Source organism: Oncorhynchus tshawytscha, linkage group LG03 (assembly GCF_018296145.1).
Source record: "Oncorhynchus tshawytscha isolate Ot180627B linkage group LG03, Otsh_v2.0, whole genome shotgun sequence".
Taxonomy (NCBI): Eukaryota; Metazoa; Chordata; class Actinopteri; order Salmoniformes; family Salmonidae; genus Oncorhynchus; species Oncorhynchus tshawytscha.
This window is the reverse complement of record NC_056431.1, coordinates 69,881,717-69,896,175: the sequence shown is the minus strand read 5'-3', so window position 1 is coordinate 69,896,175 and position 14,459 is coordinate 69,881,717. Positions and strand designations below refer to the sequence as shown.

At 45.1% G+C, this 14,459-nt stretch overlaps 1 protein-coding gene across 1 annotated transcript in view; it reads left to right on the top strand.

The window, feature by feature from the left end:
* LOC112242720 (monoamine oxidase) overlaps positions 1-14,459 on the top strand; it is a 71,775-nt gene that overhangs the window by 29,707 nt on the left and 27,609 nt on the right. The window contains exons 2-3 of the mRNA XM_042319945.1: positions 4,822-4,916; positions 5,088-5,225. Of these exons, the coding sequence (XP_042175879.1) occupies positions 4,822-4,916; positions 5,088-5,225 (233 nt within the window). The remainder of the gene's footprint in view (positions 1-4,821; positions 4,917-5,087; positions 5,226-14,459) is intronic.

Sequence of the window (14,459 nt, the reverse complement as noted above, 5' to 3'; positions counted from 1 at the left end):
TCAGTATGTCAAATCGGAGGTTCTGTTGTCCGGACCTCTGGCAGTCTCTATGGGGGTGCCACAGGGTTCAATTCCCGGGACGACTCTCTTCTCTGTATACATCAATGATGTCGCTCTCGCTGCTGAGGATTCTTTTATCCACCTCTACACAGATGACACCATTCTGTATACCTCTGGCCCTTCTTTGGACACTGTGTTAACAAACCTCCAGATGAGCATCAATGCCATACAACTCTCCTTCCGTGGCCTCCAACTGCTCTTAAATGCAAGTAAAACCAAATGCATGCTCTTCAACCGATCGCTACCCACACCTGCCCACCCGTCCAGCATCACTACTCTGGACGGTTCTGACATAGGTATTTTTAGTTGTCCACATATTCTGTGTCTGGTTAGACTGTAAACTCATGCCAGACTCACGTTAAACATCTCCAAACCAAAATTAAATCTAGAATCGGCTTCCTATTTCGCGAACAACATACCCTCATAAAATTGGCCATCCTACCGATTCTCCACTTCGGCGATGTCATTTACAAAATAGCCTGCAACACTCTACTCAACAAATTGAATGCAGTCTATCACAGTGCCATCCGTTTTGTCACCAAAGCCCCATATACTACCCCCCATTGCGACCTGTATGCCCCTCTTTGGCTGGCTCTCGATTCACACTTGTCGCCAAACCCACTGGCTCCAGGTTTGAGTTTGAGTTTATTTTTATTTTTACAGGGACAGTGCACATTAATCAACGTTTCAGTAAAAGTGCCGGTTTTAGCCAGCCGGCTAATTTTCAACCGCAGTCCCTGGGCAGGTTATTAAAAACAATTACAATATAGACAATAGAACAAGCAAGACATAGCAACATAGGACAAGCAAGACATAGCATACAGACAGAGCAACATAGGACAAGCAAGACGTAGCATACAGACAGAGCAACAGAACAAAAAGCAGCAAGACAAAATTCATAAAAGCAACAAAGTGTTTCCACACCTCACAAGTTACAGACAACATGGAGAGCGGCAACACACAGCTAGGGACCATGTTCACAAATCTGATTGACCTTTAGCCATGTCTTCAAGCATTTTGTGAAAGTGTGATATGTGGTGCAGTTGTGTGTCTGATGGCAGTGTATTCCAGACTTGGGAAGCTCTCACAGAGAATGCAGATTTACTAAAAGTGCTTTTCCTTAGGGGAACTATACAGTCACCTCTCATGGCAGGCCTTGTGGATCTGCTGCCATATGTCTGGGTTTTCTGTTTAACAAAAATATTGAGTGGAGGGGGAGCCAGGCCATTAAGGGTCTTGAATACAAGACATGCGTCGGTGTATTGCACAAGATTTTCCCAACTCAAGAGCTCATGCTTTCTAAGGATGTGACAATGATGGCTATTGGGCTTCCTATCAAGCACTTTGAGAGCCTGTTTGTAGACAGACTGAATAGGTTTTAATGTTGTACAGCAAGCTTGGGCCCAACTAGTCAAGCAGTATGTTAAGTGGGGGAGTATCATAGATTTGAAGTACAGTTTTGCTACCTCTGTAGTCAAACAATTTCGTATAAATCGGAAATTAGCTAGGTTGAATTTGGTTATTTGAATTACCTTTTTCACATGCTTTTTAAAAGAGAGGTTGGAATCAAGTATGATGCCAAGGTACTTAAAATCGGATACCACCTGGAGCTTCTCCCCTGACACAGACATCTGGCTCAGTAGTATCTGTTGCCCTCTTTGTGAAGAACATGCAGTTTTTTTCACATTGAGATGCAGACACGAGTCACTGAGCCACTTTGTAACCTGGACCATTACAGTAGTGAGTTCTTGTGCAGCTTGTTGTTTGCTCTTTGCATGCACATATATCTCTGTATCATCTGCATACATTTGAACTTCAGACCCAGTACAGACAGAAGGCAGATCATTAATGTACAGGCTGAACAGGAGAGGCCCCAGTATTGACCCTTGGGGCACGCCCACATCATAGCTACGAGTGGGCGACAGCTCATTGTTCACTCTGACACACTGAGTTCTGCCTTCAAGGTATGATTTCATCCATCTCAAGGCATCAGGGGAAAAGTTGAACTTGGACAATTTTGTGATGAGAATCTCATGGTTAACAGTATCAAAAGCCTTCCTTAGGTCCAGAAACACAGCCCCAACAGCACCCCCTTTGTCCATCTTGGACTTCACATTTTCAGAAGAAAGCAGTTGGCCATTTCTGTGGAGTGTTTCGCTCTGAAGCCAAACTGCATGGAGTGTAATGTGAAGGGGCTGTTGTTGAGGTGGGCAATCAGTTGTTCTGTTACACACTTTTCAACAACCTTTGACACCACAGGTAGTATACTAATGGGCCTGTAGTTACTCACGTTAGCAGGGTCGCCTGATTTAAAGATGGCCGTTATTATGGCCAAGGTCATCTACAAGTCTCTGCTAAAGCCCCGCCTCATCTCAGCTCACTGGTCACCATAGCAGCACCCACTCGTAGCAAGCATTCCAGCAGGTAGATCTCACTGGTCACCCCCAAAGCCAATTCTTCCTTTGGCCACCTCTCCTTCCAGTTCTCTGCTGCCAATGACTGGAACGAACTGCAAAATTCTCTGAAGCTGGAGACTCATACCTCCCTCACTAGCTTTAAGCACCAACTGCCAGAGCAGCTCACCGATAACTGCACCTGTACATAGCTCATCTGTAAATAGCCCATCCAATCTAACTCATCCCCATACTGTATTTATTTATTTAACTTGCTCCTTTGCACCCTAGTATCTCTACTTGCACATTCATGTTCTGCACATCCTACCATTCAAATGTTTAATTGCTATATTATAATTACTTCGCCACCATGGCCTATTTATTGCCTTTTCTCCCTTATTCTACCTCATTTGCACATGCTGAATAAATATTTTTCTACTGCATTATTGATTGTATGTTTGTTTATTCCATGTGTAATTCTGTGTTGTTGTATGTGTCGCACTGCTTTGCTTTATCTTGGCCAGGTCGCAGTTGTAAATGAGAACTTGTTCTGAACTAGCCTACCTGGTTAAATAAAGGTGAAATTAATTAATTAAAACAAAACAAAGGAGCTGATCGTGGACTTCAGGAAACGGAGGAGGAAACGCCTCTATCCACATCGACTGGATCACAGTGGAGAAGGTAGAAAGCTTCAAGTTCTGCAGAGTACACGTGACTGACGATCTGAAATGGTCCACCCACACAGACAGTGGTGAAGAAGGTGCAACAGCGCCTCTTCGATCTCAGGAGACTGAAGAAATTTGGCTTGGCCCCTAAAACCCTCACAAACTTCTACAGTTGAGCGCATCTGTCGGGCTGTTTCACCATCTAGTACGGCAACTACACCGCCTGCAACTGCAGGGCTCTCCAGAGAATGGTGCAGTCTGCCCAACGCATCACCAGGGTCAAACTACCTGCCCTCCAGGACACCTACAGCACCCGATGTCACAGGAAGGCCAACAAAAATCATCAAGGACATCAACCACCCGCGCTACGGCCTGTTCACCCCGCTATCATCCAGAAGGCGAGGTCAGTACAAGTTTATCGAAGCTGGGGCTGAGAGACTGAAAAACAGCTTCTATCTCAAGGCCATCACTGTTAAATAGCCATCACTAGCCGGCTTCCACCCCGTTACCTAACCCTGCACCTTAGAGTCTGCTGCCCTAGACTTTGGAATCCCTGGCCACTTTAATAATGGAACACTAGCCACTTTAATAATTTTTTAAATAATGTTTACATACTGCTTTACTCATCTCATCTGTGTGTGTATATACTGTACTTGTATATACTGTACTGTACTTGTGTATATACTGTATTTTACTCAATGCCTCTCTGACATTGCTCAATATAATATTTATATATTTCTTAATTCCATTCTTTACTAGATTTGTATTGTTGTGAATTGTTAAATACTACTGCACTGTTGGAGCTAGGAACACAAGTATTTCGCTACACCCGCAATAACATCTGCTAAATACATGTGACCAATAATGATTTGATTTTGATTTGATTTAAAATTCCTAAATTATGACCATTCTCCTTGATTCTTAGCAATGTTGTACTACTATTTTTACTGACTTGGCCAAAGCTTCTGATACGGTAGACCATTCCATTCTTGTGGGCCGGCTAAGGAGTATTGGTGTCACTGAGGGGTCTTTTGCCTGGTTTCACATTTGAAATGTCTTTATTCCTTTGGAACTTCTGGGAGTGTAATGTTTACTGTTAATTTTTGTATTGTTTATTTAACTTTTGTTTATTTATTTCACTTGCTTTGACAATGTTAACCAATGTTTCCTTTGCCAATATAGCCTTTAAATTGAAATGTATCAGTGTTCCTCCACTGGGCCAAGGAGCTGTACCTCTAGCCTACTGCTTTCTCACAGACTCATACTGTATCACAACCTGCCATATTACATGGTTCTCCTCTCCTGATCTACACAACAGAACAAAGCACAGGGAGGTTGATAGGGGGAAGGGATGAGAGGGGGGAAGGGATGAGGGGGAAGGGATGAGAGGGGGAAGGGATGAGAGGGGGAAGGGATGAGAGGGGGAAGGGATGAGGGGGGAAGGGATGAGAGGGGGGAAGGGATGAGAGGGGGGAAGGGATGAGAGGGGGAAGGTAAACAGATGTGAAAAGTGGGGATAGTTTATATACAAAATATTTATCATATATTCAGCATCATGTCTCTCTCTCGCTCTATCTAGAGGGGATCGTTGGATAGTTTATGTACAAAATGTTTCATATAATCAGCATGTTTACACTTACCTCTCCTCCTCTCTCTCTCTCTGTCTGTTTCTCGCTCTCTCTGGCCGTCTGTCTCTTTCTCAGGGCTGAGTGCAGCTAAGCTGTTGAAGGAGAAAGGGCTGAGTCCTGTGGTTCTGGAAGCTAGAGACCGGGTTGGTGGACGGACCTTCACCGTACAGGTAAGACCTATGTCAGACCAAAGGCCAGTCAATGTGTAATCCCTATAAGAATCAGCTTTACATGTTCATAGCGAAAACATTTTTAAGCAACTGATTTGGTTATAGATTCAAACACAATTGATCTATGGGATTAGGATTGTGCACTCTCTCTCTCTCTCCCCCCCTCCGCAGAATGAGCAGACTAAGTATGTTGACCTGGGCGGGGCCTACGTCGGGCCTACTCAGAATCGTATCCTCCGATTGGCTAAAGAGTGTGGAGTCAAGACCTACAAAGTCAACGAGGAGGAGAGACTGGTGCATTATGTAAAGGTGTGTGTGCCTGTTTGCTGAAAACCAGTGTAGGACCAGTATTAGCCACATCTGTCCCTCAAAAACAGTGGCAATTGTTATCCAGGGAGGCCTGAACAGACAGATCCATCATAGATCCATTGGTTTCTCTGAAACACTGTGGCCGCAGGGCTTTGCTTCGGCCAGTATTGACCACTTCCATTAGATAACAGAACTTCCTGCTCTGGCCATCTCACACTCTAATGCACAGGAAATGCATGTCTCTCTTTCAGTCATGACTATGTTTTGAAAGAGCAGAATACTAAATCAAATGTTATTTGTCACATGCACCGAAAACAACGGGTGTAGACATTAACATGAAATGCTTGCTTACGAGCCCTTCCCAACAATGCAGAGTAAAAAATGAATGAAGCTATATACAGACAGCACCTAGGGCAATTACGGGGACCATTTTACTGCCACACAAGCGGTTACGAGTCATGAAGGCAGTCAAATTCCAAATGACTGTTTAGTCACGGTAATTAGATTTCTCCAAGATCTGATGCTGCTGCTGTTCATTAGTAGCGTACCAAACTTGCTACCTGCCTGGGGAAGTGGTTCTTCCTTTAAAAGTTGCGGCGTACTGCAGCACAACTTGCGAGGTGCTGCAGAATATATATATTTATATATATAAAAATGCACCTTTATAATAAAAGCATTATATGCCTAATTGCATTTCGGTCACTTGATAGTGTTTTTTTCTGCTAATGGAAGATTCAAGCTTACAGCCTATTACCATGTGGACATTGCTGTGCTTATAATGTGAAGAAATAGCCTAATAGGTTATCAACATTTTAAGCTAAACATTCTGTTCTGTTGCATCAGCCACATTGCATAAAACATTGTTTTTATGCTCGGGGTTGTATTTATTTGGGATCTATCGCATCCCACAACTGTCCCAGACTCTTTTGAATATTTATTTCTCACACAGAATAGGTGGACTTTTGTACTATGGGGGATAGTAGATTGACATAGGCTAGTGGTTCATTAGGTCGACTCATCTTATTGGCTGACAAGAAGTAAATGTGGACAGTTCATCCAATATCTTCAATATGCACCTCGGAGTTGCATTAGAACGCATTCAGTTGCGTCCCCAATGTGTCTGTCTTCACTTGAAGCCTTTTAGAAAGACCTGATCACGTGACCGGAGAGCCATGTGAGTGAGAGGACTTCCAATTGCACCACACACTCAGGGAGAAGGGCACATCGCAGCACTCCGGGCCGCAAAAGGCATGCTTTTTTTTTAGGATGCATTACGGCCAAAAAGGGGATGCTGCCGTGAAATTCAAGGCATTATCACGTGCTTGTCGAATTGTGAATGAGAGACTATTTGATTGTAAACAGCCTGCACAAAAACTAAGCAGAGCTTATGCCTTTTAAGCGACTTTTAACAAATCATCATTAGAGTCGCATCATGCAGCCTTACAATGTATTAAAAATCTAAACATATAGCCCGACGTTTGTAGAACAACTAAAGTTACATTAATTAACTCTAAAATTAAGCATTTGCTAACCGCTCAATACAGAGGATGATATTCTTCTCTTCTGAAATGGACAATTTTCTTCATTTCATGCATCTTTAGACTTGTCTAAAACACAAATGGATTTATTATGAAGGTGTAAGCTATATTACATGGATTTATTAGACTTTTTAAAATGACTTGTATGCTATATGTGGAAGCCAGGAGATGGGTTAATTGTTAAATAACAGTCAATTAGCGTGAGACCGACCGACTGTCACAGCCCTAGGAGCACTAGTACCAGATCACTAGTACCAGAACCCTAGACTAGGTATCCCTTTTTCCCCTTACCCCTTAGCCTCAACCACAACCCTAACCTCTACTCCACATAGTTGCTCATAAGTTCTGATGACAATATGGTCATTTCCAGCATGGCCATCTAGTGACCATCCACCCGTGTGCCCAGCCTCTCTGGAGCATTAGCAGTGAGCATTAGCAGTGAGCGTTAGCGACTGGAGATGCTAATCTCTGCCTGAAGGAGTTTTCTAATGTGGTTTCTCCTCCCCAGAGTGGCCTGGAGAGAGGGAGGAAAGAGAGAACAGAGAGAGAAAAAAGAAAGCCCTGCAGCCACCCCCCTTTCTCTTTCTTTCTCCCCACTCTCTCTCCTTTCTTTCTCTCCCCCCTCCATCTGTCCCCCTCCCTCTCTATCCTCTCTCTCCAATATATCCCTCATATTATTACACTAGTAGCAGCATTATTCTTAACACACAGTATTGTCTACTTCCATATTAGATTGGTCCCTCTGGCTTCAGCCTTATACCCAGGTTAACCTACTCCCTCCACTGTAAATCAGTGGGCTCTCTGAACTGGTTTCTACTGTATGGGGCTGATCTCAATACCCTTCCTGTGAGATGGGGCATGTTGAGGGAGGATGTTGGCAAACGCTGAAACCATAAAAACATGGACTTTGGAGTCATTCACTATCAATCACACACACATGAGCAGACATGCGCACGTAGGCCTATGTACACACACTAGTGCGACCCCCCCCTCCTCCACACACACACACAGCAGTAAAGTAGAATGCAGCAGAGTGGTCATGTGGATGATGTCACAGGGTTCCGTGGGTTTTCTCGTGGAAGAGCCCTCTGGCACATGACATCATTCAACCCTGCTCAACTAGGCATGCCCAGAACCACCCCTACATCTCAATAGTTTGCTTCTTTCCTCATCTCCTTCCTTTTGTTATAAGGAAATGTATTTCATTAGTCTTGTACTGTATAATATTTGTGTATTTATTATGGCAATTGAACCAGAGAAGTGTGTTTAGGGACAGTGGCCTGGTCCCAGGCTACATAGATCTGGGACCAAGCTATGACATGTGTACTGCTGTTAAATAACAGTATGCCTAGCTTCAGTGGACTCAGATCTCAACCCTAACCCTAGCTTTATCTCTACATCCCTGTTCAACCTTAACCCTAGCTTTATCTCCCTGTTCAATCCTAACCCTAGCTTTCTCTCCGTTCAACCTTAACCCTAGCTTTCTCTCCGTTCAACCTTAACCCTAGCTTTAAATCCGTTCAACCCTAACCCTAGCTTTATCTCCCTGTTCAACCTTAACCCTAGCTTTATCTCCCTGTTCAATCCTAACCCTAGGTTTCTCTCCCTGTTCAATCCTAACCCTAGGTTTCTCTCCCTGTTCAATCCTAACCCTAGCTTCATCTCCCTGTTCAATCCTAACCCTAGCTTCATCTCCCTGTTCAATCCTAACCCTAGCTTCATCTCCCTGTTCAATCCTAACCCTAGCTTCATCTCCCTGTTCAATCCTAACCCTAGCTTCATCTCCCTGTTCAATCCTAACCCTAGCTTCATCTCCCTGTTCAATCCTAACCCTAGCTTCATCTCCCTGTTCAATCCTAACCCTAGCTTCATCTCCCTGTTCAATCCTAACCCTAGCTTCATCTCCCTGTTCAATCCTAACCCTAGCTTTATCTCCCTGTTCAATCCTAACCCTAGCTTTATCTCCCTGTTCAATCCTAACCCTAGCTTTATCTTAGAGCACTTGGCAGTCCAGTTCTGTGAGCTTGTAAGGTTTACCACTTCGCGGCTGAGCCGTTAGTCCTAGACATTTTCACTTCACAATAAAAGCACTTAGAGTTGACCGGGACGAACTGACTTGTTGGAAAGCTGGCATCCTATGACGTTGTCACGTTTGAAAGTCACTGAGCTGTTCAGTAAGGCCATTTTACTGCCAATGTTTGTCTATGGAGATTGCATGGCTGTGTGCTTGATTTTAATTACCTGTCAGCAACAGGTGTGGCTGAAATAGCCGAGTCCACTAATTTGAAGGGGCGTCCACATACTTTTGTATCTATAGTGTACCTCCCTCCATCACAGTAAACCTACACATGTAAATATGGTATTGGAACAAAATAATATATATATTTCCTGTGTATATAGTATGCTTACTTCCTTTATTTCGTATTTCCTATTCTTAGGTGTGTTTTTAGGTTAAAAGTTTGGTTTTTATATAATATATTATATATTACATTATTGATTATTGCATTGTTGGGGTTTGACTTTGAGTTTGCAAGAAAGTCATTTCACTCTACTTGTGCATAATGTAATAAAACCTTTGAAACTTCTTCTCTTTCCCTCTCTCTCCTTCCCTCTCTCCCTCTCTCCCTCCTTCTCTCGCACTCTCTCCTTCTCTTGCGCTCTCCTTCTCTCTGGCTCTCAATCTATCTAATTTGTTCTTAATGCTTTTCTGGCAGACAACCTGTTTCTTTGTAAAATCATGTCACTTCATTAATCCCATCAGTGACAGAGAGAGCGCTAAATATACCTTAGCCGCTAATGCTAGGTCAATGCCAGCTGCCCACTGTCATTAGCCTATGCATTGTCCAAACGCACAGCTAACATCTGTTAGCTAGCGATTACAACATCTTTCATCTAATTTCTCATATGTGATGTCTTGGGAAAGGACACGTGTTACAGAGAAAACAGGCATGGTTGTGTATAAAGGAAGAGTTTCATTCCAAAACTCTAGGGTTTGGGTTGTGTACATGTGTACTTCCGGCGCCGACAGAGATGGCCGCCTCGCTTCGCGTTCCTAGGAAACTATGCAGTTTTTTGTTTTTTTACGTGTTATTTCTTACACTAGTACCCCAGGTCATCTTAGGTTTCTTTACATACAGCCGAGAAGAACTACTGAATATAAGATCAGCGTCAACTCACCATCAGTACGACCAAGAATATGTTTTTCGCGATGCGGATCCTGTGTTCTGCCTTACAACCAGTGTAACCGAGTGGATCACATGCAGCGACCAAAAAAAAAACGACTCAGAAAAAGAGGGAAACGAAGCGGTCTTCTGGTCAGACTCCGGAGACGGGCACATCGTGCACCACTCCCTAGCATTCTTCTTGCCAATGTCCAGTCTCTTGACAACAAGGTTGATGAAATCCGAGCAAGGGTAGCATTCCAGAGGGACATCAGAGACTGTAACGTTCTCTGCTTCACGGAAACATGGCTCACTGGAGAGACGCAATCCGAAGCGGTGCAGCCAGCGGGTTTCTCCACGCATCGCGCCGACAGAAACAAACATCTTTCTGGTAAGAAGAGGGGCGGGGCGTATGTCTTATGGCCAACGTGACATGGTGTGATGAAAGAAACATACAGGAACTCAAATCCTTCTGTTCACCTGATTTAGAATTCCTCACAATCAAATGTAGACCGCATTATCTACCAAGAGAATTCTCTTCGATTATAATCACAGCCGTATATATCCCCCCAAGCAGACACATCGATGGCTCTGAACGAACTTTATTTAACTCTCTGCAAACCGGAAACGATTTATCCGGAGGCTGCATTCATTGTAGCTGGGGATTTTAACAAGGCTAATCTGAAAACAAGACTCCCTAAATTTTATCAGCATATCGATTGCGCAACCAGGGGTGGAAAGACCCTGGATCATTGTTACTCTAACTTCCGCGACGCATATAAGGCCCTGCCCCGCCCCCTTTCGGAAAAGCTGACCACGACTCCATTTTGTTGATCCCTGCCTACAGACAGAAACTAAAACAAGAAGCTCCCACGCTGAGGTCTGTCCAACGCTGGTCCGACCAAGCTGACTCCACACTCCAAGACTGCTTCCATCACGTGGACTGGGAGATGTTTTGTATTGTGTCAGACAACAACATTGACGAATACGCTGATACGGTGTGCGAGTTCATTAGAACGTGCGTTGAAGATGTCGTTCCCATAGCAACGATTAAAACATTCCCTAACCAGAAACCGTGGATTGATGGCAGCATTCGTGTGAAACTGAAGGCACGAACCACTGCTTTTAATCAGGGCAAGGTGTCTGGTAACATGACTGAATACAAACAGTGCAGCTATTCCCTCCGCAAGGCTATCAAACAAGCTAAGCGCCAGTACAGAGACAAAGTAGAATCTCAATTCAACGGCTCAGACACAAGAGGTATGTGGCAGGGTCTACAGTCAATCACGGACTACAGGAAGAAACCCAGCCCAGTCACGGACCAGGATGTCTTGCTCCCAGGCAGACTAAATAACTTTTTGCCCGCTTTGAGGACAATACAGTGCCACTGACACGGCCTGCAACGGAAACATGCGGTCTCTCCTTCACTGCAGCCGAAGTGAGTAAGACATTTAAACGTGTTAACCCTCGCAAGGCTGCAGGCCCAGACGGCATCCCCAGCCGCGCCCTCAGAGCATGCGCAGACCAGCTGGCCGGTGTGTTTACGGACATATTCAATCAATCCCTATACCAGTCTGCTGTTCCCACATGCTTCAAGAGGGCCACCATTGTTCCTGTTCCCAAGAAAGCTAAGGTAACTGAGCTAAACGACTACCGCCCGTAGCACTCACATCCGTCATCATGAAGTGCTTTGAGAGACTAGTCAAGGACCATATCACCTCCACCCTACCTGACACCCTTGACCCACTCCAATTTGCTTACCGCCCAAATAGGTCCACAGACGATGCAATCTCAACCACACTGCACACTGCCCTAACCCATCTGGACAAGAGGAATACCTATGTGAGAATGCTGTTCATCGACTACAGCTCGGCATTCAACACCATAGTACCCTCCAAGCTCGTCATCAAGCTCGAGACCCTGGGTCTCGACCCCGCCCTGTGCAACTGGGTACTGGACTTCCTGACGGGCCGCCCCCAGGTGGTGAGGGTAGGCAACAACATCTCCTCCCCGCTGATCCTCAACACTGGGGCCCCACAAGGGTGCGTTCTGAGCCCTCTCCTGTACTCCCTGTTCACCCACGACTGCGTGGCCATGCACGCCTCCAACTCAATCATCAAGTTTGCGGACGACACAACAGTGGTAGGCTTGATTACCAACAACGACGAGACGGCCTACAGGGAGGAGGTGAGGGCCCTCGGAGTGTGGTGTCAGGAAAATAACCTCACACTCAACGTCAACAAAACTAAGGAGATGATTGTGGACTTCAGGAAACAGCAGAGGGAACACCCCCATCCACATCGATGGAACAGTAGTGGAGAGGGTAGCAAGTTTTAAGTTCCTCGGCATACACATCACAGACAAACTGAATTGGTCCACTCACACAGACAGCATCGTGAGGAAGGCGCAGCAGCGCCTCTTCAACCTCAGGAGGCTGAAGAAATTCGGCTTGTCACCAAAAGCACTCACAAACTTCTACAGATGCACAATCGAGAGCATCCTGGCGGGCTGTATCACCGCCTGGTATGGCAACTGCACCGCCCTCAACCGTAAGGCTCTCCAGAGGGTAGTGAGGTCTGCACAACGCATCACCGGGGGCAAACTACCTGCCCTCCAGGACACCTACACCACCCGATGCTACAGGAAGGCCATAAAGATCATCAAGGACATCAACCACCCGAGCCACTGCCTGTTCACCCCGCTGTCATCCAGAAGGCGAGGTCAGTACAGGTGCATCAAAGCTGGGACCGAGAGACTGAAAAACAGCTTCTATCTCAAGGCCATCAGACTGTTAAACAGCCACCACTAACATTGAGTGGCTACTGCCAACACACTGTCAATGACACTGACTCTACTCCAGCCACTTTAATCATGGGAATTGATGGGAAATGATGTAAATATATCACTAGCCACTTTAAACAATGCTACCTTATATAATGTTACTTACCCTACATTGTTCATCTCATATGCATACGTTGATACTGTACTCTATATCATCGACTGCATCCTTATGCAATACATGTATCACTAGCCACTTTAACTATGCCACTTGGTTTACATACTTATCTCATATGTATATACTGTACTCGATATCATCTACTGTATCTTGCCTATGCTGCTCTGTACCATCACTCATTCATATATCCTTATGTACATATTCTTTATCCCCTTATACTGTGTATAAGACAGTAGTTTTTTTGGAATTGTTAGTTAGATTACTTGTTCGTTATTACTGCATTGTCGGAACTAGAAGCACAAGCATTTCGCTACACTTGCATTAACATCTGCTAACCATGTGTATGTGACAAATAAAATTTGATTTGATTTGAACAGGGATGTGGAGATAAAGCTAGGGTTGAACAGGGATGTGGACATGAAGCTAGGGTTAGAGTTGAACAGGGATGTGGACATGAAGCTAGGGTTTGGGTTGAACAGGGATGTGGACATGAAGCTAGGGTTTGGGTTGAACAGGGATGTGGACATGAAGCTAGGGTTTGGGTTGAACAGGGATGTGGACATGAAGCTAGGGTTTGGGTTGAACAGGGATGTGGACATGAAGCTAGGGTTTGGGTTGAACAGGGATGTGGACATGAAGCTAGGGTTTGGGTTGAACAGGGATGTGGACATGAAGCTAGGGTTTGGGTTGAACAGGGATGTGGACATGAAGCTAGGGTTTGGGTTGAACAGGGATGTGGACATGAAGCTAGGGTTTGGGTTGAACAGGGATGTGGACATGAAGCTAGGGTTTGGGTTGAACAGGGATGTGGACATGAAGCTAGGGTTTGGGTTGAACAGGGATGTGGACATGAAGCTAGGGTTTGGGTTGAACAGGGATGTGGACATGAAGCTAGGGTTTGGGTTGAACAGGGATGTGGACATGAAGCTAGGGTTTGGGTTGAACAGGGATGTGGACATGAAGCTAGGGTTTGGGTTGAACAGGGATGTGGACATGAAGCTAGGGTTTGGGTTGAACAGGGATGTGGACATGAAGCTAGGGTTTGGGTTGAACAGGGATGTGGACATGAAGCTAGGGTTTGGGTTGAACAGGGATGTGGACATGAAGCTAGGGTTTGGGTTGAACAGGGATGTGGACATGAAGCTAGGGTTTGGGTTGAACAGGGATGTGGACATGAAGCTAGGGTTTGGGTTGAACAGGGATGTGGACATGAAGCTAGGGTTTGGGTTGAACAGGGATGTGGACATGAAGCTAGGGGGTTGAACAGGGATGTGGACATGAAGCTAGGGTTTGGGTTGAACAGGGATGTGGACATGAAGCTAGGGTTTGGGTTGAACAGGGATGTGGACATGAAGCTAGGGTTTGGGTTGAACAGGGATGTGGACATGAATTAGGGTTGAACAGGGATGCAGAGTTAAAGCTAGGGTTTGGGTTGAACAGGGATGCAGAGTTAAAGCTAGGGTTTGGGTTGAACAGGGATGCAGAGTTAAAGCTAGGGTTTGGGTTGAACAGGGATGCAGAGTTAAAGCTAGGGTTTGGGTTGAACAGGGATGCAGAGTTAAAGCTAGGGTTTGGGTTG